Genomic DNA, 27,612 nt, shown 5'->3' on the forward strand with positions numbered 1-27,612 from the left:
AGTAATTATTAACTGATGTATCTGTACACTATTATGAAAATAAACAAAAAAATAATGTATATATCATCTTACAAAATTATTAATTGAAAAACTAAATAAAAATAGTATAAATATAAAAAAATCAATTACAAAATAGTAAACGAGCCGAATCTGAGATTCAAAAACTACCCACGAGTCAAGTTTGAGCTATAGAAACAACAATCAAAACGAGCTCCGCTCAGCTCGTTTACACTCCAGGTACAAACTAGCGATGAATCGACGCCTAGTCGCGATTTTTATAGGCAATGGTTATTCACACACTCTTTTTGGTTATTCACACACTCTCTTATCACACATGATATCTTTATATACACCCTAGTGTATAAATAACACATCGCAAGCGAATTTCTTGGGACCCACGTTCTCTACAAACACAAGTCACAGTATCATATCATCGTCACAATACAAACCCCTAAAACTAAAACCCCCAAACACAAACAAACCCTGACACACATGCATTCCAATTCCAATTCCAATCAATTAAAACACCATACCACTATTAATTAACAGATTCAATCAGTACAGCACCTATTTATTTGATTCTGAGTTTATATATATAAACCCTAGAAATAAATTGGTAGTAATTTGAAGTGATGACGCAAGCAGCGGAAGATGGAGGTTCGAATAGAGAACTGTATGCGTTACTTCACGTCTCGCCTGAAGCTTCCGATGAAGAGATTCGTAAAGCCTATCGCCAGTGGGCCCAAGTTTATCATCCGGATAAGTATCAGGATCAACAAGTAATAATGTTTATTAACTTATTATTATTATTAAGTTATTGAATTGATTTGGTGAAATGCTTATGCTAGTAGCTATAGGCTTTGCATCAGATTTGTTGATTATGTGAATAGTTTTGATGTTTGTAAAACAAATGCTGCATTGTTACCAGATATTGAATAATTATATAATAGAATTAGTAGTAGGGATGAGATAGGTACGTTGCAGAAAATACTGATACCGAAAATGAGTGAAAGTATAAACTGAATAGTGAATAGTACGTCTAGGGCTGTAAATGAACCGGGCCAAACAGAACGAGGACTTGTTCATGTGCGTTTGCTAAGCTTTTATCGGACAAGTGAACGATTCACAAACAATTCGTGTTCGCTCGTTAAGGAAATGAACTTGTTAAATGAACAAACACAAATGAACACAAACAATGTTTTATTTGATTTGGCTAACCGAGAATGGTCAGTGTCAACGGTTCGATCCGACTATGTGGTGTTTTTTTTAAACATTCGTACTTATATGTTATTTTTCTTGTAAAGTAATCACTAAAAAATATAAAAAAAATCTTGAATGAATAAACATCAACAAACAAACATTAATGAACATGAACGGATGTAAACACACGTAAAGGAGCACAGAATCGAACAAACATGGTCTCGGTTTGAGTTTGTTCAATTAGTTAATTGGACAAAATTTCTTGTTCATGTTTGATCATTTATTGAATGAACGAATATAAACGAACTTCCCGGTGAATGTTCAGTTTGTTTACAGCCTTAATTATGTGAATAGGTTAATTTTGATGTGAATTTTGATTTTTGTAAAGCAAATACTTTTTTTACTAAATATAGAATAATTTTATAATGGATTTACTAGTATCAGTAAACCAATTATGCCATAAAGCATAAACATTGCCTTTTTAATTATTCTTCAGATGAAGGAGGTGGCTACAGGGAATTTTCAGAGGATATGCGAAGCATATGAGATATTAACTGATGAATATAAAAGACAGATATATGATATATATGGTATGGAAGGGTTAACCTCCGGCTTAGAACTTGGTCCAAGGTTAAATAAAGTGGATGAAATTAAGGAAGAACTTGAAAGATTAAAACGCAAACAAGAAGAAGAAAAAAAGTCGGCGCATTTTCAACCAACTGGTGTAATGCTTGCACAATTATCAGTTCCAAGCTTTCTAGCTGGGCGTGGTTTAATGAGAGCGTATGAGCTATAATAATGTTTCTGATTTTGTTGAATGCATGCTTGACTTCTAAAATCTTCTAATGCTTTTAATCTCAATTCTTGAATCTGCAGAATGTCGATGAACAGTGAGATTCAATCACAGATATCAAAGAACAATGTTATTGCATTTGGTGGGGCCCTTGCGGTTAAAGGAAGTGATGGTAATGCAGCTGCTAATGCGGTGTTTAGGCATCAGTTATCTTCTGTATCCTCTGTAGAAATCATGGCTTCTGTAGGTTTGCAGGGATTAATAGGCGTGCAGACATCTCGGTAAAAGCGTAGTTATTTCTAAAAGCATAATTTTTTTCTCGGAGTTAATTGTTTTTATTTTAATTTCTTGGTATGTTGCTTCAGCCAGCTGTCTCGTCATGCCAATGCAACAATGGGGCTTGCGGTCTCGTTAAGAGATGGTTCGATTAATCTATCTAATTCTTGGAATCGTCAACTTTCCACTACATCAAATGCTAGGGTAAGAAGCTTTTATTATTTTATTATTTCGCTTTTAAAAGATTTAGAGAGACCATTTTGTATTTCATGCACATTTTACTGGATGTTTGGACTGCATTATAAAAATGATTATGTGATTTAACTAAATGTAATTAGATAATGAAGGTTTATAAACAGGGTATGACATTTTTGTACATCAAAGTTTTAAAATTTGATTGTTATTTAGAAGTTTCCTGTTTCAAATTGCAATTGATATTTTATAGTTTTATATTCTTTTCTTCTGTTTTCCAGATAGAGATGGTTTTAGGCTCAGAGTCCTCAATTGCTGTTGGATGGCGAAAGAAAGACCAAAATATGGCTGCAGCTGGAGAGATTAGGGTATTTTTTTGTTTAATTATTTGTGATTAGTTCTTGTAGCTGTAAACGGTAATTAAAGCTTAAGCAAGAATAGAAAGCATGACTCAATGCTTCACAATTCATTTTTATAGCCAAAAAACTCTCTTTAAATATTAGTTAAGTTTTCATAGGTGACAATTTACTATTATAATAATTATGACCCCCAAATATACAGATTGGTACAAGTGCAATGGGTGCTGTTGCTCGTTATACGCGCCGGTTCTCTTCTAAATCTCATGCGCGTATCACCGGAAAAATAGGAAGGTACTTTTTGATTAATTTTTTTTACAGTACTTTTTATTTTAACAATCTATTTGAAGTGTACATGTTTTTTTTGTTTGTTTATGTATTTGAACTTGTATATTTACATGTAAATAAATCCGTCATTCTTGTAGTACCGCGCTTGAACTCGAAATAGGGGGAGGAAGAAAAATATCAAACTTTAGCACTGCCAAAATGTTGTATACAATCGGAATTCAGGTACTTGCTACATCATTATTTCATTTTTTTTGCTTCTTTTTAATTTCATCTAATGCTCTTTTCTATCTGTAGGGTATATACTGGAAGCTAGAATTACACCGTGGCGCCCAAAACTTGGTTGTTCCTGTAAGTGCAGTTTTTGCCATGTAGTCGATCCAAAATTATATTTTTGGTTTTAGTACTTTTGACACCAAAATTAATTTTATTTCTACATGTAATCATTATTTAATTTTGTGAAATATCATGCTTATGATGAGTTATTGCGTGCAGATTTTTCTTTCGAGGCATATAAATCTTGGATTTGCTGCAGGGGCTTTTCTTCTTCCGACTTCACTTTATTTTACACTCAAGGTATGTAATTTTATATAATATAATGTTGTATTAATCATTGACTTGTATTACGTTGGATGATTCTTTTTTAATATATGCAGTCACTTGTTTTTAAACCTTATTATCGTAGACGCGAAAAACAGCGGGCACTTGAGAATATGGAACAGACTCGTACTCAGGTATTTTTTAATTACTTTCGTATCCATAAAATGAAATGTTCGACCAGAAAGTCGATTAACCCTCATGTGATGTGTAGGTTCAAGAATCAAAAGCAGCAGCAGAGAAGGCTCAGAAGTTGCTGCAAAATGTGGCCAATCGGAAACGTAATAAACAGTTAGAGACTAATGGATTGGTCATTGTTGAAGCGGTTTATGGTAACCCTGAAGTTATTAAAGGTATCAATAATCCAGAAGAGAAAAATGATGAATTAGCTTCACAGATGTTGGATGTCACTTCGCCCTTGAATTTTCTAGTCAGCGATTCTGGTCAACTTAAGGTACATCAATTTAGATTATTTGAAATTTTATAAACCAATATGCTTTTATGTGTCTCCATGGTCTTGACATTTGAATATGAGATTGAGAACCGACATGTTTGACCTTGAAAGTCAAGATTTTTTTATCTGATTTTTTATCTTGTTTAGACATAAACACGAGCTTTTAATATCATATAAAGATTTTGTTTTTATTGTTGTAGCTACATGAAGGTGTAAAGAAATCTGGAATTATGGGATTTTGTGATCCTTGTCCTGGTGAAACCAAGAAATTATATGTGAAGTATACTTATGGTGGCAACAGATATGAGGTAACGTAACATGAGTGGGTGATATTATATGGGTAACCGGTTGAAACTGAAACATTATATCTCAATTACAAAAGTTATATTATTTTAAAAATAGTCTAATTTTTGAAATTAAATGGTTTGGGTGGTTTTATGAATTATGTATACAACTTTGGGACCTGTTTGATCTGTTCCGCCTGTTTGACCAACTCGTTGGAAGATAAACTTTATGGTTTTATTATCCATACGGCCTATTATAAATAAAAACAAACCTGTAAATGGGTTGAAATGGGCACTTCTACCCCTTACATTTTAATTTCATATAAAACCGGCAGCTGACAAACTGTGCAATATGAAACAGGTTGAAGTTGATGATCTTCAAGAACTGATATTACCTCGAGAAGAACACAGAATATGATACTATGAAATAAGGCAGATCTCTAAGGTTTCTGCTACCATTTTTGTGTACGCATAAAAGGTACCGCAGAAACTAAACTAGACACGTTTATACCTTTTTTGCAGCGGGTTGCCTGTTGATGGTACTGACTGGAGTTTTTTTTATTTTTTATTTTTGTAATTTTTGAGGATTATTTTTCTTGGTTAGTTGTTTTAAACACATCTTAAAAGAGAAACAAAATAATCGAATAATTTAGATATTTCTTTTATCGGGTTTGATAGCTATGTTTATCGTCTTTGGAATTTCCATTCAGTTATAACTATTACAAAGATAAATAATGTAGGAAACTAATCCAAATATGTTCTTGCTACGTTTATATCAAATCAACAAAACATTTCAGAGATTCTAAAGTAACTGTTAAATTAGGGATGGGTAAAGAGCGGTAGAATACAGTGAATTTGTGATCCCTGGATACCCGCAGGTGGGGTATATGTGACCTGCTGGTTAATGTCAGCTTAGTGATGACCGTGCACTGTTTGTTATGGGAAACCCGGTCCACGAACCATAAACCTGTTTGCTTTAACTGTGCAGTCAACCATTTTAACAACCCAGCACCATCAAACCACATTTTCGCTAGTCTTGCGGCCTATGAAGCACATACATCGGAATAGACAAACAATCACCTATTCAATACATGGCAATGTATCTGCTGAGTTATGGCAATTGATGGCTTGCTTCTGGTACGAAGCTCTGCTGAATGTCTGCGATGTGCGGTGAGGGTACGAGAGTCATCTTATATATAAAAACTTTAAAATAAGATGTTAAAATACAAATTTGTTATAAAATGAAACCATGATCTAGAGAATTCACATCATATCATTTTCTAAATATCTCACATTTTATAAAAACATCACTTCCCATTCATTCTCCACTTCTTTCTATAACTTATAACAATGATAATTTTTTCTACGTGTTTTAAGTTACGAATGCTATTGCATCTTTAAATTTTAGAGGTACGAATTGTAAATCTTTATATATAGAGATTTATTATTTCTCAATCCATAAATTTTTGTGACTGAGATACAGATTGGGATGGATAAGAGAAATTAAAATATACTAAAAATTATAGAGATGTGGATAAATAATTAAATGTGGATTTTAGGGTTGAGATAGAAGATGGAACAACGAATATGAATGCTTTTAAATATAAAAGTTTGAAACTTGCACCCCTAAAAGTGTGAGTTGAAAATGTTATCGGGGTAACTTTTTAAAGTTGGACTCCAAAAGTATAAGTTATATCAAGCCATATAGACCATTCGAATAGCTTCTTTTTCTTTTTTATAATGTCAACTTTTATTAAACACGCACACTAACAAGACACAAGGCCAAGACAACAAAAAACAACTTTCATTTAACATGGACCTATCTTTTATCCAAGGATACCTCTACAACTTTATCTTTTCCATCACTCTAACCATTATGTTCTAAGAAAGAAAATAACCTTGTTCCTAGTCTTTCAAATATATCAAACAAAAATTAACTTCAGAGCCGGTTTAAAACTCAAAACCAGTTCGGTTCAATCAACAAAAGTCAAAGCCGGTTTATGATCGGTTCTGGTTTGGGTTGGAACCGGTTCTTAATCAGGTTATAATCATTGTCGGTTCGGTTAACGGTTTTAATAGAAAAAATTATAAACCGTTCTGAACCTACGGTTTCAATCAGCTTCAAACCAGTTAAGTTTTTGGACCAGCTCAGTTAAACGGTTTATTTGCCCTTGCCCACCTTTAATTATCTATCGGAGTATTGGGTGGTTTATTAGGCCATACGTAGTGGGGCGAGAAGGATGGGCGAAAAGGGGTGAGAAGTTTTGGAACACCGCCCCCCCCCCCGGGTGATATTTGGGCGAAAAGGGGCGGGGGCGTGATGTTTTTGTCGCCGGAAGAGTAGAAGGAATATTATTATATTATTTTGTGTGTGTGTTATATATACATATGTGTATATATATATATATATTACTATTCGTAGCCCCTACACCATTACAGCCCAAAAACAAATTTTCACTCCTTGCTGACTGGGCACCACACGACGCAATTCACCTCCATTTGTAGCCCTCCACTCGCATAGCATTAAACTAAATAAAGGTAAACGTTCTTTTCATGAATCATTCTTTTCCCTAAAAAAACATAAACCAACACATGACGTCACAAGTCACAAACATCACATTCTTAAACCAAATCCCAAACCATAACAACCTCGTCAGCATCGACATCTCCGTTCGTCTCATGTTTCAAACTCCACTTCCTTAAAAAAACACCATTTTCACAACAAACCTCAACCTACCTACCCTCTTTCTTTCCCAATAAAATCAACTTATTATTATTAATATTATTATTTTAAATTTAATTATTGAAACTCGAATTAAACATCCATCGAAGAAATGAGCACGGGAGAACTCGTCACCGTCGATCCTTTAGACCTCAAATTCCTTCGTAAGCCATCCGATCACATCACTCTATTAATATTAATAATACTTTTAATCTAAATATTAATTGTTTTTGTTTGGATGAATTAGTTGAATTAAACAAACAGATCTCTTCATCTCTCAAGTTAACCAATAACACCAATAATCATGTTGGTTACAAGGTTAGATTTTAATTTGGATTTTGATTTTTTGATATTAAGCATAATGTACATACATAATAATATAATGTTGTTTTGATGGAAATTGTTTAGGTGAAAACGACTAATCCGAAGAAGTATTGCGTTCGGCCTAACACTGGAGTTGTTTTGCCTCGATCAACATGTGAAATTACAGGTTTACGCTAGTCCTGTAAACGAATCAAACGTTCAGTAAACTGTTTGTGAACCGTTTTGAAGGAAAACATGAAAAATGATTTTGTTTGCTTAGTTAAATGAACAAACATGAGCACATTTCTTTTTCGTTCATTAATATTTTCAGTTTATGCTTGTTTAAGTTCGTTGGTTAATATATCCATTCAAATTTTTTTGGCCCATACAACTTAGTTTATTTTATATACTTTTTAGGCCTCACACATTGTGTTACATATTACTTTTAATTGATTTTAGCTCAATTTTGTTTGTTTATACCATTAACGAACGAGCAATAATTAAACACGAACATGTTCATTTCTTAACGAACGAACACAAACAACTAACCTTCGTTTCTCCGATCAAAGTTAAACAAACGGACATGAACATGCTCCAACACATTGTTTTTCACATTACTTAATTTAAACTAATTTTGGCTCAGTTATGTTCGTTTAAGTTTGTGAACCGTTCGGTTATACAGTTAATGAAGAACATAAACGAACATGAACGACAAATCCCCGTTTGTTTATCTGTTCGTGTTCAATCATTTGTTTAGTTAAAATTAGACTAATGAACTCAAACATGCTCCGTTCACATTTGGTCGGTTCGTTTATTTTCCTAATTTACACCATTGTGAAATTCATCTTGCTTATAACTCAATTTAATTAACCTACATGTACATTATTAATTATTATTATTATTATTTTGTTAAATTTATGGTTTCATTACAGTAACAATGCAAGCTCAGAAGGAGGCCCCACCTGACATGCAATGTAGGGACAAATTTCTCCTTCAGAGTGTAATTGCAAAGCCAGGAGCAACCACAAAAGACATCACTCCTGAAATGGTAATAGTTGACTGGTCAACAATTGATATTTAAGTAATAATATTAATAAGTACCTACTTGCATGTTATACCTTGTAATTATAATGCATCATGTTTTGAAAACTAGTGATAAATTTAGAAACTAAATACTAATAGTTATAAGTATGTTTTTGTGTTGCAGTTTACTAAGGATTCAGGGAATGTAGTGGAAGAGTGTAAATTAAAAGTTGTATATGTTTCTCCAACCCCATCAACTTCATCTAATGGATTAGGGGTAAGATACGGAAACTTTTAGTGACACTAAGGGTGTTTTTGTCTTTTTGGTTCGTCAAATTTTTTATCGCTCTTGATGCTTGCAGGGTTCAAGAATGCAAGTGGATTCTCTTGACAAATCCTCAGAGGTGAGTCGACACGTATGTATGTTGTGTTATGTTATGTTATTATCCATTTTGGCGAGAATAGTTATTTACATGTAATAAAAAGACAAGTATATGGTGGTCCAAAAAGGCAGATGAGTGGAACTAAATTTTAATAAAAAATAATAATCTTTTTGTATTGTTGCAATTTGTCATACATATTTCTTTACCTTTTGTATTTTTGTTAGTTGCTAGGATGCTATCTGTTTGTTTTGGCTGTTATATGCTTTCATGTTATGACTTCTATTTGTATACTGTAGTCATGATTGTGGGTCCTGTTTACATAAGTGGACCCGCAAATGCGATGAGCTGGATTAACCGTGCTCATGAATTTTAGGTGAGGGCTCTCATTTTAAAGTTGACCAACGAGAAGAATGCTGCTATTGAACAAAGTAACAGAATTCGACAAGAACTGGTGAGACCCTTTTCGTTTATTGTGTCAATTCGGGTTTGTTGTATGCAAAATAAAAAAAATATAAGTACAATGGAAACGGGTCAAATAGGTTGAACTAATCAAGGTTACAAAAATGTACTTTTAGTGCATTAGATCTCCTAAACTGTTATTAAAAATAAAAGTACAACTAAAACATAACTGATTCGGGTCAATCCAACCCGTACCCGTTACCCAACCCATCCATTTTGTCACCTCTCTGCACTCCGTCCTTAAATTTTTTATATTTGTTGAATTAATTAGCGTTTGCGTTGCAATGATTAGGATCTTTTGAGGCGCGGAAGCAACAAAAGCCAAGGAGGCGGTGCGTCTTTGGTATTTGTCATCGTCGTTGGCTTGATTGGTTTGATTCTCGGGTACATCATAAAGAAATAATCGTTCATCAGCGTTGCTGGTTACTGAGTTGAAATTTGTTAACTTTTCTTAAATGGTCATAACTGATGTAGTTTGTTTAAATTTTCTTTTCGCCTTGACATGTAGTGTTATTATGCCAATTGAAGAGAAGCTTATAGTTTTTACTTTTTAGCTTATTTGTTTGAGGGGTGTTGTAGACATTTCACAAATAATAAAGCATAATAATAATAAAATAAATAAATAAATAAAGCATTTACTAAATTAAAACTTCAGATGAGGCAATTTCATTGAAAGGATGACGTGATTTTCTTTTTTAACCCTATTTTTACAGATTCTAATATTGAAACTGAAATGGAGCCTGAAAGAATCAGAGTTTTAATGTGTAAATGAAACCTCTTTTATTAATAATTGGTTGTTTTAGATTGCCTATTTGCATAACTATAAAAGCTAATGCCTATATGAGTAAAAAATGTGGTCAAACATGGCTATTTTCTGTCAGTAAAATGCTAACAATTGGATTCAACCGTTACATGTGGATGCAGGGCCGGCCATAGGGGTGGCAGGGTAGTCGACGGCTAAAGGCCCGACATCCCGCTAGGCCCGAATTTTTTAATTTTTTTTAAATATATATGTATTTTTATGAAAAAAATATGTATAATCAATGTTCAATACAATTACATATCCACTAGCTTTGTCTAGTGGCAAAAAGGTATGAAATCTAACCAAGAGGTTGTAAGTTCTAATCTTGTTTGATACTTTTTTAAGTTTATTCTTATATAAACGTTTTTTACGCAACTTAAATCATAACCAAGTAAGCCTATTTAAAATTAAATTGTTTAAACCTAACAAAATGTTTATTTTACTTAAGGCCAAATTTTTTTTTCGTATTTGGCTCATAAAATCATTCGTCTTCTCAGAGCCGGCCATGTGTGGATGTGACACCCTAGGTTAGTGATCTCTCTAGTCTAAGCATATTTCATTAGCCATGAGGCTCCATCCCATATCAAGGCCCTCAACATCACTGTGCAACCACATTTATCAATGAAACACTTTAAAGATGAGCAAAAGTGATCAAAGTTCACACGTTAGCACAGAAGTTTTGGTTTGTGACAATACAAAAAGTGATTAAAGTTCACATGTATACAAGAATTAAAATGGTTTATTTCAAGATTTGTAGTGTGTTTTTCAGCTGCAAGAATTAAGCAACTACAAGGTGCGTAAGTGTGTTGCATTTAGCTAAGGCAGCACAACTCACTTAAAACAAATTACACATCTACAATAAGAGCACACGTTCATCGATCAGGGTACATCCAACCTAACAAACTTAATCTCGTTTAATATGGCGAATAAGAGTGAATTCACGTGACCAGGTAGTATTAGTGCTTGATGTTGGCAATTAAAGATTAATGCCACTTAACATTGGGAAATAAGAGCTAGCCGACTATTATCCAATACAACCTAAAATAAATCAACTATTTTTACTCTTGAAAAATACATAATCATTTGACATGACTTTCCACCGATAAGTTTTTTGAAAATGTATTTTCTTCACCTACCAAGCATTTAGTTATGACGTAAGTGTTATGAAAGGTGACTTATTTTTCTTTTTATTTTCTTTCTATGAAACATGCAACTTGTATTGTACATTTGTGGTAGTTTATCTTTTAAATAAACTTTTAGTCGTATGCTATGGATTTATTTTTTTAACATATGTAATTAATTTAATAGGCTTACTTAATTTTAAATGTCATATGAGAAACCATACAAACCGAAACATATTGGAACGTTTGATAAAAACATAATATAGTACAATGATAAAATTTTTAAAAATAAATCAGTCTCCCACATATGATTAAATACCTAAAACATACACTAGTCTTAAAAAAATCTACATTTTTTTCCTTTTAACTATCAAAATTTAACTATATCCCCTTTATTAAAAAAAAACCATATTAACTCGCTATCAGATATAACTTAGATGTGGCTCAATGGTAAACATTTACCTTACTATTGAGAGGTAAGAGGTTCGCACTATCACCAATTTATATTAGGGAAATGAAGGATGAGGGTTCGAGTCCTGATCTTACCTGGTTTTACTGGCTCCTCACTGTCGTGTCGTTTGACGGGCGTGAGAGTCAGATTTTATCAGGAGAATCCCTCAATAAGTGAACCGTTAGGGGCTCCGTCCGTCCAGACTTGTGGCCGACTCGAGTTCAAAAAAAAAAAAAAAAAAAAACTCGCTATGAGATGTTAACCTTCCCGAAGGTTCTTTTCACATGAGATTCTCCACATGACCGACTCTCCAGAACATACTCTTACTTTCTCTCCACGTATATAAAACCAACCCACGTAACAACATAACATAACAATCACAGTGCCTGCCTGACGTGTTGAATACTCAAAACAAACAAACAAACCTCACCACCGTTTTATCACACTCAGTTTCAGTTCAATTGATGGCTACCTCACTACTTGTCAAAAGAGGCGCATCATCTGCTGCAGCTAACCTCTTCAATAAGCTTTCTGTTCCAATCCGGTCCGTCTCTGCTGCCGCACCGTCCGTTCACCGCAGCTTCAATACTAACTCCGCTCAGGTGTCTGCTTATGATGATTTTAATAAAAGTGTTGATGATAACAACCGTCGTCAGGATTCCTCCGTTTCTAGCCGCCGTGATAACGATTTCTTCTCAGGTGAGTTTTTAGGTTTTAATTCTATTGAAATCTGATGGATTTTAAGCCGAGCTGAGCCTGAACTCGACTATTGTTTCGAGCTCTTTTTCTAAAGCCTGTGATTAGTAATTAATTTGCTTATATTTTAGTTATTTTTTCATATTTAAAAAAAAATGTTAAACGAGCCTAAGCCAGAGCTCAAGAAGGAAATTGATTAGTTATTAATTAATACACATTTTAATTTTTCTTTTGTATATTTTGAGAAAAAGAAAAACGTTAAATGCGTCTAAGCGCGGGTCAAGCTAGTGTGGTGTACCTTAAATGAGCCCAAGCCTGACTCGAGCCGTTGAGCTTGGTGGTGCAGTGTGAAAGTAAATAGAGCCCTGAATGAGTTAAAACTTAAAAATACACAAACTAGCTTGTTAAGGCTCAAGCTGATCTCAATAATTAAATGAGCTTTACTCGGCTTGGGCTCGATGAACATAAACAATCTTCTCTATACAATGATCGAGCTTAGGGTACGAGAGCCATTGGAGGCTCATGTTCAATACCTAATAACTAAATGAGCTTCATTTGAGGCCTAATAAATAAATCTAGACGAGCAAACGATATTACCATACATGACTCGAGCTCGGGCTTGATAGCTAAAAAAGCTTTATGTGAGGATCGGGCTTGATAGCTAACTAAAAAAACTTTATTTGAGGCTCATAACTAAGCAACTTTATCTGAGGCAACTCGGCTCATTTGCATGTCTATTTCAATGATTTTCATATGCTAGCAATGAGATAATTTCTTATGATTATTATTAGATAATGTTGCTGATTAGTTTTGTTTTGATTTCATTCGCAGACATGTTTGATCCGATTTCTCCAACTCGAAGCCTGAGCCAGATCTTCAACATGATGGACCGATTTATGGAGAATCCGTTCATGACAGCACCTCAAGGAGGATTAGGATTAGGATTAGGATTGGGAGCAAGGAGAGGATGGGACGCCAAGGAGACCGACGAGAGTCTGAGTCTGCGATTCGATATGCCCGGTTTGGACAAAGAGAATGTGAAGATATCCGTGGAGCAAAACACTTTGATCATCAAAGCAGAGGCAGAGAAGGAGTCTGAGGATGAAGTCGAGCCACCGCGCAGATATTCTAGCAGAATTGATCTGCCGGTGGACGCGTATAAGTTGGATGAGATCAAAGCTGAGATGAAGAATGGTGTGTTGAAGCTTATGGTTCCTAAGGTGAAGGCAGAGGAAAGGAAGAATGTGTGGGAAGTTGAAGTGAAGTGATTATGAGATATTGTGATCAGTGTGCATGTTTTGGTTAGGGTTTTGACTTTTGTTTGTTATCAGTTTATGGTTGAAGTAATTGGCATTACCAGTAGCAAAATAAGTGGTTTTGTCAATTTTACAATAAAAATAATAGTGTAATACCACTATTGCCTTGGTAAAGAGTTATATCAGTTTTGTTATTGGTTAAAGTAGTTTAAATGAAGTGTTGGAAAAACGGATAGCGGTACCAATACTGATTACAATGGTAAAATACCGATTACAATTGTAACTTATGCTCATCCTTAAGAAGATGATGATCGGTACCATCGTACACAGTAAAAGATGTCTTAAGCTTCCGTATACGGTAAAAGATGTCTTAAGAGATGCTTCCTTAAGACGATGCTCGTCCGTGCCATAGTTTCTTGATAAGACCGAGTGTTATGGAAAGGGATGCTCCTATGAAACTAGTCTTTGAAGGATGAAACAGATTCGTGGTTTCTAGCCCTGCATGCTTAATCTTAATTGTTATTTAAACAACTAAAGGTTTTGTCTTAATCCGAGTGGGTACCTTCACCCTTCACATGGGTTCGATTGATTGGGTTGCAGGCTAGAAAGGGGCTTTGGCACCCTTACTACTATAAAGGGGTTTTGGCGACGTTACTCTGGTGGCACTAAAATCTACCCCATTTTGAAGGTGGTGGTGTGGAAGACTTTGGTGACACTCAAAGACGCCCATAAAACACAGGTTTCCAATGAAGATGTAGACTTGTAGAGGACGCACCTTCAATACCGTTCCCACTAAAATATTCAATAGTCTCAATATTCGGATTTTTGGGTTTGTTCCAGGTTTTCTTAGGGTTTGGACCGAACCAGCACGTTACTGGTCCGAACCAGAAACTGGTATACACAGGTTGGTCCAGGTCGGTTTTTCAGGCAGAAAAGGGGTGCGAATTGTTAACAGGTCATATGAATACATGGTGTTAATCAATTGCTTAATTGCATCAAATATGAATTTAACTGCCAACCAATTTCTTTTACAACAAAAACTGAGTAATATCTACAACTTGGGTTTCAAACCATATATCAAATACATACAATAGCATTCATAACCGAAACCGAACAAAACCTTTGGTAATCCAGCCGATCAAGAATCGCCTTAACGACCGAGTTTTCACCAATTTGATCTTCAAATTCTCGTAAACTTCCATTTTCCCTCTCATGATCACTTTGTTATTTCTTACATCCACAGTGTACTCTTTTAGCCCTGCAATTCAAGAATAAAAGTAGGTTGTTCACAACACTTGTTCTTACTCGGGTTTTCTGTTTGTCCCTATCCCACCCTTCCAAGTCCCTACCATCGGTAAGGTTGCTGTCATATTTGGGTTTGAGACTTCGAGTTGTGGAAACAGCCCCCCGGACCCGTGTATCGGGTTTGCCCCTTATTTTATTTCAAATTTCAAAAGAAAATATAGAAATTTAAATTTGCAGCTTAGACGTAATCTTTTATATAAACATCTGTATTTTTAGAGTATTAACATGCAAATATATTCAATTGACACTTTTTCTAACAATGTTAAATGGGTAGTGTTCGTGTCAACCTCTTATGAATACCCCGTTTCCTTTAACTTCACGTTTAGGACATGATTATCGTGTTTGTATCCGTCTATCACACCAACACGACATGCATAGCAACGCTGCAGTTACAACTTACAACTTACAAAGTACCTTTTAATAACAACAAAATTTCAAGTTCCTCACCTCTGATTCTAGTCATAATTTTATGAAATCTTTCTCGACAGCACGCACATCCCAAGTTCGCGTTAATCACAACTACCTGAGACTAATCACAATCAACAAAAACGAATAAATTCTAACGAACCAAATCAGAAACAACCAACAACTTAAGGGTTGGCGAGTCGAGTACTCACAGTCGGAACTGATAGACGTGCTACATATAGGAGAGCCTGGTTGCTTACTTTCTCCATGACCGAATGGGTAGCCTTTCGGACAAAACTCTAATATGTTACTTGATTACAAATACATATAAACATTTGTTACACTTAACCATTAAAATAGTACAATCTTAATTAAAAATGTAATCCAGTTATGAAAAAGCCAGCAATATGATTCCTGATTATACACTATAATAATATATTTTAAATATTATTGCTACCAGGCATGCTGTTGGTGGTATAGTGGGTAATCGAAGTTTTATATAATTTACTATAAAACGATTACAATAAAGTGGCAGGCAAATGGGCAACAAGCTGCGCCGCAACCCCCTTGCATCTTATTGTTAATTGCACCATTATCTATCTACCTTTCTATTTTAATGATTAGGACTTAGGACGTTAGGTGTAGATATGTACAACTACAAATAGGTTATAAACTAATTCGGGTTGGTCAAAGGTTCGAGAAAATTGAAAGGTAGACAATGTTTAGCCCTATCCGGCTGGTTTGGATCGGGTTGTAACCGGTTTGGGACTAAAAATCAGGTCCAAATCCGGTTACAAGGAATGAAATTACGAACCGGTTTACAAACTGGCGGGTTGGGTTGTGTCAACTGATAGGGATGAACAAAAAAATCGGTTTGGAACCGGTTCATTGCAAACCGACCTGAACCAGTTTGACAAAAAAAAACATTTTCAACCAAACCGAGTCTCAAAAGTCAAACCGACCGCTGGTTGTATCACCGGTTCCTCTTCTTAACTACCAAACCGCCTTTACAACCTGAGCAATTTTAAACTGAACCAATTTGGACCAGTTCGACCTTTCATGCTCCTAAACCGGTTTCTAAACTCAAACCGGTTCGGTTTAATAAAAAAACTGGTTTTGTACACCTTTTTGGTGAAGTGGGTTGAGTTATATATCAGATTGACTGGCCCAAACCAATTTTTTACACCTCTAGTTAGAGGTGTACAAAACCGGTTTTAAACCCAAACTGAACAGGTTTGGTTAACAGTTAGTCAAAACCGGTTTAGAAGCAAGATAGGCCGTTCTAGTCATGTTGATTCGGTCCGGTTTTTAAACCAGTTTTTACGGGTTTTAAACCGGTTTTTCTCAAACCGGTTCGGTTTTTAAAAAGGTTTGGCAGATCTTAAGGGGAACCAGTCCTGAAACTGACGGTTTGGGTCAGTTTGAGAACCGGTTTTAAACCCATATCGGTTCGGTTTGCATAAAACCGGTTTTTTTTACACCTCTACTTGATGCAATTTGGGCCCAACACTAAGCTGCTATCTTATGGGCCATATTGCCATAATGATGGCAACACACTGAAACAGGATACGAGACTAGCATGTTGCTTGCTTGCTTGCTTTCATCCTATAAGCCCAATAACCGAGGTATTAAGCCAACCTTGAAACATAAAAAACTTGTATTATTTTAACAAATCTTTTCTTATTAGTTTTTCTAGTTATTAGGTTCTTAAAAAGGTGACTTTGTGTCTTAATTAATAATATGTTTAAGCAATAACTCTATTTATTAAACTATTTACTTATCATTTTTTCAATTTTATTTAATTTGTGGTAGTAGCTGACACTGAATATTCGTTCGTGGAATAATACATTCTACAGAAAAGTGATAAAAATTTAATAAAATCGAATTAATACAAATAAAAATATAGTACTCCATTCTACAGAAAAGTGATAAACATTAGTAAAAAAAATCTACAATAATGATCAGTATATAAGAAATACTAAATAAACTTTTAAAAAGCCTTTAAGAAAATAATAAATTTAAAATAAAAGAACTTGATGATAAAAAAAATTACTTTATATGAATAATTAATATTATAAAATATCAACGTATTTTTCATTTTTGCCATGATTTAATATTATAGTTTGTTTTGTTTCATTTGAATCATTAAAAAAGGTCATGTAAACCCGACAATCGAATCAACAAACAAAGCCATTTTCTGATGACTGAATCTTACAAAAACTTGTAAAATTACTAAATAGTGACAGATCGTAGCCGCGTTGATGATTAATTTTTCCTTTTTAAAAATCGCAAATGATTTTGTGAGACTACATATGGACGTGAAGTTTAGGGATGTCAATCGTGTGAGGTATTAAGGTTTGAGATTCTTTTACCCTAACCCAACCCAACCCATATATTTATTCGTATCGTGTCGACCCATTTAAATTCGTGTCATGTTCGGGTCGTGTTTCGAGTCAACCCATTTGACGTTCTTTTACGAATATGTGTAATACCTAGTGGCTTAATAATAACCTAGACAATCAATTACTCTTATTCATATAAAACATTTTTAATAATTTTGTGATAAATCTAATTATTTTTGTGTATTTCATTCCTAATTTACAAACTTAAGTTCACATATTATGCTCAAGATAAGAACAAACGAATGAAAATAATAAGATAATAGATGGTTAGAACTAATAAAATAAAAATATTGGAAGTGAAAAGTGAATAAAAATATTTTAAAAAGTAATTAATTTAATTTTTAAAAGTTAATATATATATATATATAATTATACATCAAAGTATTTAACTTTAAAATTTATCACTTTTTATCTCTAAAATTATCAAAATATTAATTTCTCTAATATTCTTAAACCGGTTAACAGGTCAACTAACTTTTTAACAGGTCGGGTTTGGGTTAACCCATTTTTTAGACGGATCGGGCTTAGGTTGACATGTTTAAAAAAACGGGTCGTGTCAGTCAACCATAAGCCTATATTTTTTCGGGTCGTGTTAAGGATTGACAGCCCTAACGTTGTCCACATCATCCCCATAATGCCCTAAACATCTCGACATGCTTGTTGAAGGGTGTTAAAGACAGGAAAGTGTGTGTGTGTGGGGGGGGGGGGGGGGGGGGGTTCTTAAATCAAGTGGGGTCCACCAACAATGTATAAATAATTTTTTTCTTTTTATTTAATCTCTAGTTAGCTCAAAACGCATAGTTAAAAATGTTGATTGGTTAATGGATTCATGTCTATGTGACATTGACATCAGTGGCGTAGCCATAATTTTTTTTCCTATGGGTTCGGAAAATTTTGATGGACGGATGACCGATTATTTATCACTTAGATTTAGATTTTCTACGGGTTCGATGTTGAAATTTCTACGTGTGCTATGTCAAAATTCACTAATTTATTTTTACGGGTTCGATGCCAAAATACACTTATATATAACACTAAAACAAAAATTTGTACGGGTTCGACCGAACCCGTTCCCCTAAAACTACCTACGCTCCTGATTGACATGACGCTTTAACCACATATTTGTAGTTAACTTACAGCACAGTGCCTGAGTAAACTTTAGCAAATATAATATACGAAAAAATATTTGGATTCGAGTAATCCGACTTTAAATATTTGAAAAGAAAAATAAGAAGAAAGAGAGACGTAAAATAACATATTGTTCAATGCCCATCACGTGGAACAAACGTGATGACCGTTAACGGTTGTTGGGTAGAAAAAATGTGAAAAAGAAAAAAACAATTTCTATACATAAAAAAACTATGTTTTTTTTTCTTTTTTAACTTTTTCTAGATCATATCTACCATCTAGGGGTGAACAAATTAACCGTCATAATCGCAAACTGAACCATAACCGACATAACCGAACCGATTTTAACCGATAACCGATATAACCAGTGGGTCGGTTTATTGAATTTTTGTAAACCGCCATATGTGGGTCGGTTTTGGTTAATGTTAATTCCAAACCCGCCATAATCGAACCGCCCCATTTATGTAACTAGTAATAGAGAAATAAGGGTTTGGAAATTAGAATTAGTGCAAATATAGGATAATTTTCACACTTATTGCCATTACATATTAAAAATGCTCCACACCAACAAGGATTTAGGCCAATAAAATTGGTGATATTGGTTACCATATACATTCCAATGTTTCATAATTTTCGTTCTGAATTTTCATCCAAATTGTCATTTCAAATATTTAATATGTCAATTAGATATGTATATTCCATAAATTGCAGTAAAAAAGAACATATATTTGAATTCCACAATATAGTTAGCGACTATTTAGTATTCACAATCATATGGAAGGATTGTTTATTTTGGTCACGGTTAACCGAACCATAACCGACTCGCTATAACCGTTAAACCGATTAACCGCAACCGCCATGACGGATCGATTATGGTTATGGTTTTTTATTAAACGTTATATCGGTTACGGTTATGGGTTTGACAAAAAACCGCCCCAAACCGACCCATGCACACCCCTACTACCATCTATTATACGTTACAAGTATTTACATAGTTCTCCTGATTCTCTAAATAATATTGGTGTTGACCGTGTTGTATTAATCAGGTTAACATATATAGGGGAGGGTTATTTTGAGAACCATGGTGAGTTTTAAGAACTTTAAGAACTCAATTTTGGATCACACATTTAATTAAATGATATGAAACATGTGGCTGAGATTAAATGTAATTAAAAAATGATGCAGGAGAGATAATAAGTATTTTTGATAATTACACAAGTTTAAACGTTAGTTACACATGTGTAAGAAGTCGATTCGGTGTGTAAAAAAACACCATAATTTTTTGTACATCACTTACACTTACGTATTACACATGTGTAAAAAAATTTCGGAAAAAAAAAATTGTTACGTTGAGTTCTTTCGAATTCTTAAAACTCAAAGTGGTTCTCAAAAGAAATCAATCCAACGTATATATATCTAATCCATAAAAAGTTAAAAACATATATATTAGACTTACGACCGTATAAGATCCGACCTAGCTATCAGGCTCAATATGGCCCACACTGCCTGTAATATAATAGAGCTAACCTTACGTTCACAATAACTACCTCTCAACCACTTCTCACTCACTACTTACTATCTTCAGATACCGTCTATATATACATACATACAAGACCGTCTTCGAGAATTTAAATGTCTCGGCCGAATCGAAAAAAAAGGGTTGTAGGCTCTAACAAGCCGCAACGAATATGTAAGCTAGTTTTAATAAACGACGATTAATGTTAAAACAATAAACATAACAAAAATATAGTTTAATGCATATATACACTTGTTATACGATATACTGAATATGACCGTCTGAGTTGATTAAAAATTTTGGTTTTATGTAAGATTCGATGATCCGAGATCCAACATGCAAGTGATGCTACAACACTAAGGATGAACCAAATATAATTTAATATTTGGTAATTTAAAAGTTTATTATTATATATATTAAATCACAAATTTGGTTTGTGTCTGGAAATCACTGTTCATTCTAATTTGTGCATAAAAGGTTGTACATGATGTTGTAATTTCACATTGGTTTCTATATGTTGCCACGTTTCTTTACTTTACAGCTCATAAGATGACATTTGTTCATCTGCTGCCACCTATCTTTCATCTGAGCTTCTTTTCATTTGGTGTCCCATTTTGTCACTGTCACTTGGTACCTCATTTTTTGTTTGATGCCTCATTTTTGTGATTTGGTGTCTTTGGTTTGTAAATAAGTACTTGCATACTAATTGTCTAATGATCACACTAATTCAGCATGTACACAATGATAGTGGTCTAGAAATGGCTTTCGTCGCCCATGTGACCCATTCAACCCATCTGGCTCATTATAATTTGTTTACCCATTTTAAGCTTTTAAATACATTTCTAAATATAACACATTCACTTTGGGTGACTTTGAATTTTGACCTGTTCAATTTTTCCGTTGTGTTTTCTAAATTACTAATCTGGTGATGAGTTTGGTGGCGGAGTCGGTCTCCTTTTAATTAGGAAGTGGAAGCCTTTTCTTTGGTCACGTCATGCTGCTATTGTCATGAGAGATTGTCGTTTTGCAGGTGATAAACATGTTGAATTTGCCGCTCCTGATGCAGCTCAAAAGGTTTGTGTTTTACATATCATAACACAGATTGAAGTAACTGTTTGTTTTGCCAGTATTAAGTTAATTTGGTTGTTTGTTTACAGTTGGTTCATGCTACTGAAGTTAAAGAGGTATACATTTTGGATCAACTCAGGAGCCATGGTAGTGTGGCATGTGGATTAAGGCTGGTGCGCTTAACCTTTAAGTTTTCAAACTCGATTTGTTTCGACGTATATGATGTTTTGCGGATAAACTTTATGTAACTTTCTACGCGGGTCCTCATTACTAGTTTTAGTACAAATAATAAGTTTAAGAGGATAACACGTGTAACAACTCATTCACATATACTAAATATGACATCAATTGCATATCCTCCATCTCCCTCTAATTGCATACTTACCCATCCAAAAAAATCAATTAAATATTTCTCATCCTTTAATGAAAATTTTACATTAACAAAATTGTTCTTTCATAACTTAAAAGACTTTAATTTGGAACCACTAAAAAATCACTTCAAAAATAAAATAAAAAAAGTTAATAAAAAATCATTAAAAAACGCAAGATAAAAAAAAATACAAAATGTTTATCTAGAGTCATTCGTTAAAAAAATGGTTTAGCCTTTTGAGTTTAGCGTTTAGGGTTAAAATTTTTTGGAGAGTTTAGGTTTTTAGCGGGGTGTCGAGGAGTGGGGGATATTTTTTTAGGTTTTTGGTGGAAAGCATACAAAAGTAAGGGTAAAACAGTAATTACATAAACTATTTTTAATTAATATAAATCAAAATGATTAATTTGTGAATTTTGTACGGGAAATACTCAATTGAATATTGAGTTGGGCATATATACAATTAAAAATTTACTTTATAGTTTTTCTACCGGTATCGTGATGAACCAAATCGATAACCAATCAAATTCTCGATGCATCCCCACCAGAGTGCGTGAGTTTGTCTGCCAGTTTAAGTTAAGAACTGAAAACAAAAGATGATCTGACAGAAATACGGTGTGTTAGATCAGGAAGAACATCCAAGGGTCATGGCCGGTAACCATTTGTAAATATACAGAGCAATGCCACATGGGGAAGATGCCACGTGGCAGGGAGTGATGGAATTATCGGTGGTAGCCCCGTCGCTGTCGTATAATGATGGTGCAAGTGGCGGTCTAGCCATGCAACCTTGTCTCTGCAAACCCCACTCCTGTGAGGGTCCCACCTATGAGAAAATGCAAGTGTCACATAATTGATCATTCTTCTTCAAAATCTAATTAATTTGGCAAAAACTATGATCATAAAAATATTACTATTACCTTTTCTGTTCTTGTTATATAATAGTTAAACCAACATGTATAATTGTATATAATATATGTTTTGGTAGGATCACGGTGTTTGTATGTAATTTTTGAGTTAGGAAAATTTGGGTTAAATGATTAAATCAAGAGAGATAGATTAAATGAGTTGAATTAATTAATATATTATGATACATGGTGATCGAAGGATGGTGTTCTTGATGATATTATCATAACGTTTAGCTAGGTGGGTGATTTGTCGGGATGATTTTTTATTAGACAACAAAAGAAGGAAAATCTTTTTTTTCGGATGTTAGCTTTCCCTTTTTGTGGTTTGTGAATGTATGTAGGTTGCGATAAGTTAGATCTTGTGCGTATCCTGTAGATGTTCGGGATTGGTTAGATCCTGAAGGAACGAATGCTAAACCAACATTCTATGAAGAAAGATGTTGTGGAAATATAGCAGACAACTTTGGGGAAATCAAAACCCAAGAGAAGAACTAGAGGTTATGGAAATGACCCGCCCGAGAAGATTTATAGAAGAGATGACATGAACTGAATGGTTCAAAATGAAGTGAAGAGTTAATTGTATGTGTTAAGTAATTAAGGCCCTAACCAAAAGAGATGTGTGTGAAAAAAATTAGTCGGTTTAGAATCGATCAAAGTGAAGAAGTCACGTGATATAGAAATTGCGTGGGAGAAGTGTAATTTGGGATAGATAGAGAAGAATTGTAGTGAAGGATGGTGTGATCAAAGATTCATGTAAGTCGACGATCAATGTAGTAAATGAAGATGGATACAATTAATGCTGGAACAAATTAAGGGGCCGGTATGTAGATGCATAAGAGAAGAACAATGAAGTGATGCAAGTATGATGAATGTAGGTGAGTAATTGATGATGAAAGAGTACAAATTTAGAGTCGGGACTACAACCAGCGGCGAAGCTTGGACAAAATCACAAAAACGCAGGGGAGAGGGAGGCTACACTAAGCTGCACCCCATGATTACAACAATGGATGAACACGAATGTTTGAATATTAACCATGCCTTGATTAGGGGGGAGAATGTTTGAACATTAATCAAGCAATCTTGTCCTAAGTTTTATTAATAACTAATTAAAGTTATATTAGTTAAGCGGTAGTTATTTGGCAGTTAAACTAATCTTGCTGGTAGTACGTACAGTTAGTTATTAATGTCTATAAATACTTGTAAACCCTCATTTGTAAAACATATGTGTGCGTTCTCTCTAAATTGCAGTTAAACATATCGATCTTCGCCTATTTGCTTGCAGGTTTAACAAGTTTCATTTACTTGTTCTATGTTTATAGTTAATATATATTAGTCCCAATCCTAATCCTATCTTTAGCTAATCTACTCTCTTAATCCCAAAGACCGATCCTACAAAAATTAACGATAAAACACGCATGAATAGTTGGAATTTTGCACGATTAACCGAATATTAACATGCATGACCATCATGTGTCCGGAGCTTGCATATGTGTGACATAACTCATATGCTAAACCTGATCAATAAAAACAAAAAAATAAGTTCATGAATCATGATATATGTACGTAACTCTACATATATAATGCATTATATATATATATATATATATATATAATTTAAGAAATTAAATATCCATGATAGAAATTTAATAAAAAGTGATTAGAGGAAGGGGACGGTAGAGGATGTCAATATCTCCAATTAAAGATTCATCACCAAACACTTCCATGTTCTCTCTTTAAACATCCTTCCTTCCATTCCTCTTACAATATCTGCATTTAATCATCCCCTCCCTAGCTATATATCTAGTCTTTGTATATATATATGAACTTCCATGTGCAATCAGAAACCAACACAACCACATATTCTAACGATCGCCACAGTCGTAGAAGCAAACCAACTTCAAACTACTTCAGATTAGACTTGTAACTCTACAAGATAATATATAGTCCATAAACACACCTTGTTTTTTCATCTCCCACACTGAGAAACAAAACATGTCATTTCTTGTTTATTATTTCATCCTCTACCTATGTGTTTCCATGCATGCATGTAGCTCCCGCCATCTTAGCGTGTTCCACAAGGAACCGGGGAAAGAACTCCGTAATATAACTAGCAAGGTCTGTATCTTTTATATATATAATGAGAGAATTATGAGAAAACCAAAAATCTTCATACTACATATATGCAGTATATCATATTACACATATGATAATATTATAGGAGTATATATGTAGTAATGTAGTATACTGCATATATGTACGCAGTATGAAGTTTTATATATTTTTCACGAAGAAGTGCATATATATGTAGTACGAAGTTTTTATTAATGTTATTTTTTCACGAAGAAGAGTTTTCTTAAGATCCCTCCCTATGTATACACACACACACATATAGTATAGTGACTAATACGATTATTGGATTCATCTTGTATCTAAATCAGATAGTACCGGTACTAATGGCTGAGCTCGAAAGAACAAATTATGTTAATGAAGACAGGGTTGAACTAAAGGAGTCCAAGCTTGAGTTTCCTTTAAATGAGTACAAGATCCATAAAGGTTATAATTTGATGATATTTCAGAGTGAATAATTTGTATGTTTGGATTGCTATGTGGATATATTGATATGGTATGCATGTTATAATCTGCAGGAAGTGATATCAAGGTACAAATTTCTCAAGAGGAATACAAAGTAGAGGTAAATCGCTTTACATGCATCATTTATAGATTTTTTTCGCAAGTGTTTTTCGAAACTAGCTTCTTGTACTTGTAGTCGGTTCGGTATATATAGCTTGTAAGTAAATTCTATTAGTAAATAAAGAGTTTTTCGCCAAACTTAGCCGGCCAGGCTAGTATGCGAAATTGCGAATTTCCAAAAAAAAACAACTAGAAGTACCAGTCTAGTTGATTATCTGATTATAAAAAATAAATCCTCTTTTATATTACAAAACTTAAGAAACTATGCATGTGTAGCTAGATCTACAAACATTCAAGCATGACTTAATTTATTTTAATATGATCTTTGTCACTACGTGCATGATTGCATGCAAAATGATAATACTTTCATTATCCAATTTCAAGCTATAACTTTGAAAGCAGAAACTTCCATAACATTCAAATTTTTATATATCTAGTATGTGATATATTTAACTTTACACAAACATCTTCTCATCTTCTTGATCTTGATCTCATGTTTCTTATATATTATCAAACTTGCATGCATCCATGAAATTAAGATTCATTGGTTTTTAAGAAGTAGCCAAGTGATCAGATTTTTAAAAAGTCAAATATATATGTCTCTACAAGAATATAAAACCATTACCAATAATTAAGTGTTTGGCATATGGTGTTATTTACTATAGTCTAAACATCACATCAAAACTAGAAAATCATAAAATTTTTCTTATCGGTTATCGTAGGGATGGAAGAATCACGTTCGATCAACAATGGAGTCTAAGATACAAGATTCAAAGGAAGATATAAATAAATCAGAGGTTAATAGTATTACTGAAGATGTTGTAGTCATGGACTATGCGCAGCCACACCGTAAGCCACCAATCCACAATATACAGCCTTGAATGAGTTATGTTGCTGATTCTACTCCAATTTGCAAACGTTACATTTGATTAGTTAGTCAAAATATACTATATATCTTGTATTAATGTAAGCTCAAATTATGCATTTGGAGTTGTGAACAACCCTTTTGGGGGTATATTATCAACTATAGCAATGCTAATTTGTTTCTATGATGTATGATAAGTGAGTAATTGTAATGAATCATTGTATGGTTACTTGCAATGATCATGTCTATGTTGCAGTGTTAACTTTTCTATCAATGAAGAAATATCAAAAATTGATTTGTGGTCCATTGATGTACCCATGTCTTAAATATGTTGGTTGGTTCCTTCATGAAGCAGGAAGACAGTTATATGGTAGTTTGATCAACTTGCTTCTCTCTCAATCACTCTCTCTCTCTCTCTCTCACACACACACACACTTTAATATGTATAATATACACATGATGTAGAGATGTTATGAGAACTCCATTAATTCTTGTGATAGCTTGAAGAGCCTCTAACACCATTGATCATGATCGATAAACGGCTAAAATTAATCGATTGGTATATCTATATATATTTATATGGAAAGTTTGTGTTTATTTTTGTCTTTCTGGGTAGTACAATCACATTTTTGTTGTTGTGAAATTACCCTTCTTTAGACCATGCGTAGTGGTTGCCTCAAAACGTCCCACATTTCTCTATATTGGCTTGGAAGAAAGTCAAACCCCACTAGGCGTTTCCTCTAAAATTAATCTATTGGCATTATGGGTAGTAAAAATCACATTTTTTGTTGTGAAATTACATATCTTTAGACCATGCATAGTGGTTTTGGCCAAAAACACCCCCACCTTTCTCTCCATCGCCCTGGAAGAAAGTCAACCCCCGTCAGACGTACCCTATAAAACACTCAAACCCAAATCCGCCCCCAATACACCCCACTACATTCGGTATGGGTGGGATCCTAAATCCCCCCCCCCCCCCAGCTTACACTATTACACACATGTAGAGCATTAAAAATATGTAAATGGTTAAGTGTAAGCGCTTAGAACAAATTTACATATACTGTTGTTACATATGTGTAGTGTTCTAAGTTACATATACGCATATAAAAAAAACAAACATGATCGGACATGAAAACGGTTATTAGAGACAGATACAACTAAGACAATTAAATATGTTTGAGTAAATTGATAGGAGATCATAGTGATCGTCATGCTCGATTTCTTGATCAATCGATTTAATTCGCCATGTGCTTGTAAAATGTGTATAATTAAGGATTTTGTTCTTCGTCTTCATCCTTAGATCGACG

General features: G+C 34.0%; 4 protein-coding genes and 1 long non-coding RNA gene across 5 annotated transcripts; 4 read left to right on the plus strand and 1 right to left on the minus strand.

Annotated features, from left to right (window-relative positions):
• The first annotated feature begins 562 nt into the window (after positions 1-562).
• LOC143627148 (chaperone protein dnaJ 13-like) lies at positions 563-5,123 on the plus strand. The gene is made up of 13 exons (XM_077097042.1): positions 563-779; positions 1,697-1,983; positions 2,077-2,274; positions 2,359-2,473; positions 2,743-2,829; positions 3,023-3,111; positions 3,243-3,327; positions 3,400-3,453; positions 3,598-3,678; positions 3,759-3,836; positions 3,914-4,153; positions 4,354-4,461; positions 4,799-5,123. Exons 1-13 carry the CDS (start codon positions 633-635, stop codon positions 4,853-4,855), a joined length of 1,626 nt encoding a protein of 541 aa, XP_076953157.1. The 5' UTR covers positions 563-632; the 3' UTR covers positions 4,856-5,123.
• A 1,860-nt stretch (positions 5,124-6,983) lies between these two features.
• LOC143627126 (vesicle-associated protein 1-1-like) lies at positions 6,984-9,830 on the plus strand. Its single transcript, XM_077097019.1, has 8 exons — positions 6,984-7,323; positions 7,407-7,477; positions 7,568-7,649; positions 8,395-8,510; positions 8,670-8,762; positions 8,848-8,889; positions 9,242-9,319; positions 9,620-9,830. The coding sequence occupies exons 1-8, from the start codon at positions 7,272-7,274 to the stop codon at positions 9,728-9,730; spliced, it is 645 nt and encodes a 214-aa protein (XP_076953134.1). The 5' UTR covers positions 6,984-7,271; the 3' UTR covers positions 9,731-9,830.
• A 2,285-nt stretch (positions 9,831-12,115) lies between these two features.
• On the plus strand, positions 12,116-13,833 carry LOC143627125 (small heat shock protein, chloroplastic-like). The gene is made up of 2 exons (XM_077097018.1): positions 12,116-12,400; positions 13,229-13,833. Exons 1-2 carry the CDS (start codon positions 12,166-12,168, stop codon positions 13,663-13,665), a joined length of 672 nt encoding a protein of 223 aa, XP_076953133.1. The 5' UTR covers positions 12,116-12,165; the 3' UTR covers positions 13,666-13,833.
• An 899-nt stretch (positions 13,834-14,732) lies between these two features.
• Positions 14,733-15,644, minus strand: LOC143627127 (uncharacterized). Its single transcript, XR_013152540.1, has 3 exons — positions 15,576-15,644; positions 15,406-15,487; positions 14,733-14,911 (listed from the first exon to the last, which is right to left on the minus strand). It is a non-coding gene; the product is annotated as an uncharacterized LOC143627127 (long non-coding RNA).
• Positions 15,645-24,524: 8,880 nt separating this feature from the next.
• LOC143627128 (uncharacterized) lies at positions 24,525-26,817 on the plus strand. The gene is made up of 4 exons (XM_077097020.1): positions 24,525-24,864; positions 25,188-25,302; positions 25,395-25,441; positions 26,163-26,817. The coding sequence occupies exons 1-4, from the start codon at positions 24,742-24,744 to the stop codon at positions 26,319-26,321; spliced, it is 444 nt and encodes a 147-aa protein (XP_076953135.1). The 5' UTR covers positions 24,525-24,741; the 3' UTR covers positions 26,322-26,817.
• Positions 26,818-27,612: the final 795 nt, after the last annotated feature.

The sequence above is a fragment of the Bidens hawaiensis genome, unplaced genomic scaffold, assembly GCF_021521415.1.
Source record: "Bidens hawaiensis isolate Kalapana, Puna unplaced genomic scaffold, B.hawaiensis_p1.1 tig00004599_1, whole genome shotgun sequence".
NCBI classification, from domain to species: Eukaryota; Viridiplantae; Streptophyta; class Magnoliopsida; order Asterales; family Asteraceae; genus Bidens; species Bidens hawaiensis.

Excerpts from the sequence above, each read along its gene's own strand:
- LOC143627126 (XM_077097019.1), top strand. The coding sequence starts at position 7,272 with ATGAGCACGGGAGAACTCGTCACCGTCGATCCTTTAGACCTCAAATTC. Across the intron at positions 7,324-7,406 it reads TTTAGACCTCAAATTCCTTC|TTGAATTAAACAAACAGATC; the intron begins GTAAGCCATCCG and ends TGGATGAATTAG. Across the intron at positions 8,763-8,847 it reads CTTCATCTAATGGATTAGGG|GGTTCAAGAATGCAAGTGGA; the intron begins GTAAGATACGGA and ends TGATGCTTGCAG.
- LOC143627125 (XM_077097018.1), top strand. The coding sequence starts at position 12,166 with ATGGCTACCTCACTACTTGTCAAAAGAGGCGCATCATCTGCTGCAGCT. Across the intron at positions 12,401-13,228 it reads TGATAACGATTTCTTCTCAG|ACATGTTTGATCCGATTTCT; the intron begins GTGAGTTTTTAG and ends TTTCATTCGCAG.
- LOC143627148 (XM_077097042.1), top strand. The coding sequence starts at position 633 with ATGACGCAAGCAGCGGAAGATGGAGGTTCGAATAGAGAACTGTATGCG. Across the intron at positions 2,474-2,742 it reads CCACTACATCAAATGCTAGG|ATAGAGATGGTTTTAGGCTC; the intron begins GTAAGAAGCTTT and ends TCTGTTTTCCAG. Across the intron at positions 2,830-3,022 it reads CTGCAGCTGGAGAGATTAGG|ATTGGTACAAGTGCAATGGG; the intron begins GTATTTTTTTGT and ends CCAAATATACAG.
- LOC143627128 (XM_077097020.1), top strand. The coding sequence starts at position 24,742 with ATGTCATTTCTTGTTTATTATTTCATCCTCTACCTATGTGTTTCCATG. Across the intron at positions 25,303-25,394 it reads TGAGTACAAGATCCATAAAG|GAAGTGATATCAAGGTACAA; the intron begins GTTATAATTTGA and ends TATAATCTGCAG. Across the intron at positions 25,442-26,162 it reads AAGAGGAATACAAAGTAGAG|GGATGGAAGAATCACGTTCG; the intron begins GTAAATCGCTTT and ends CGGTTATCGTAG.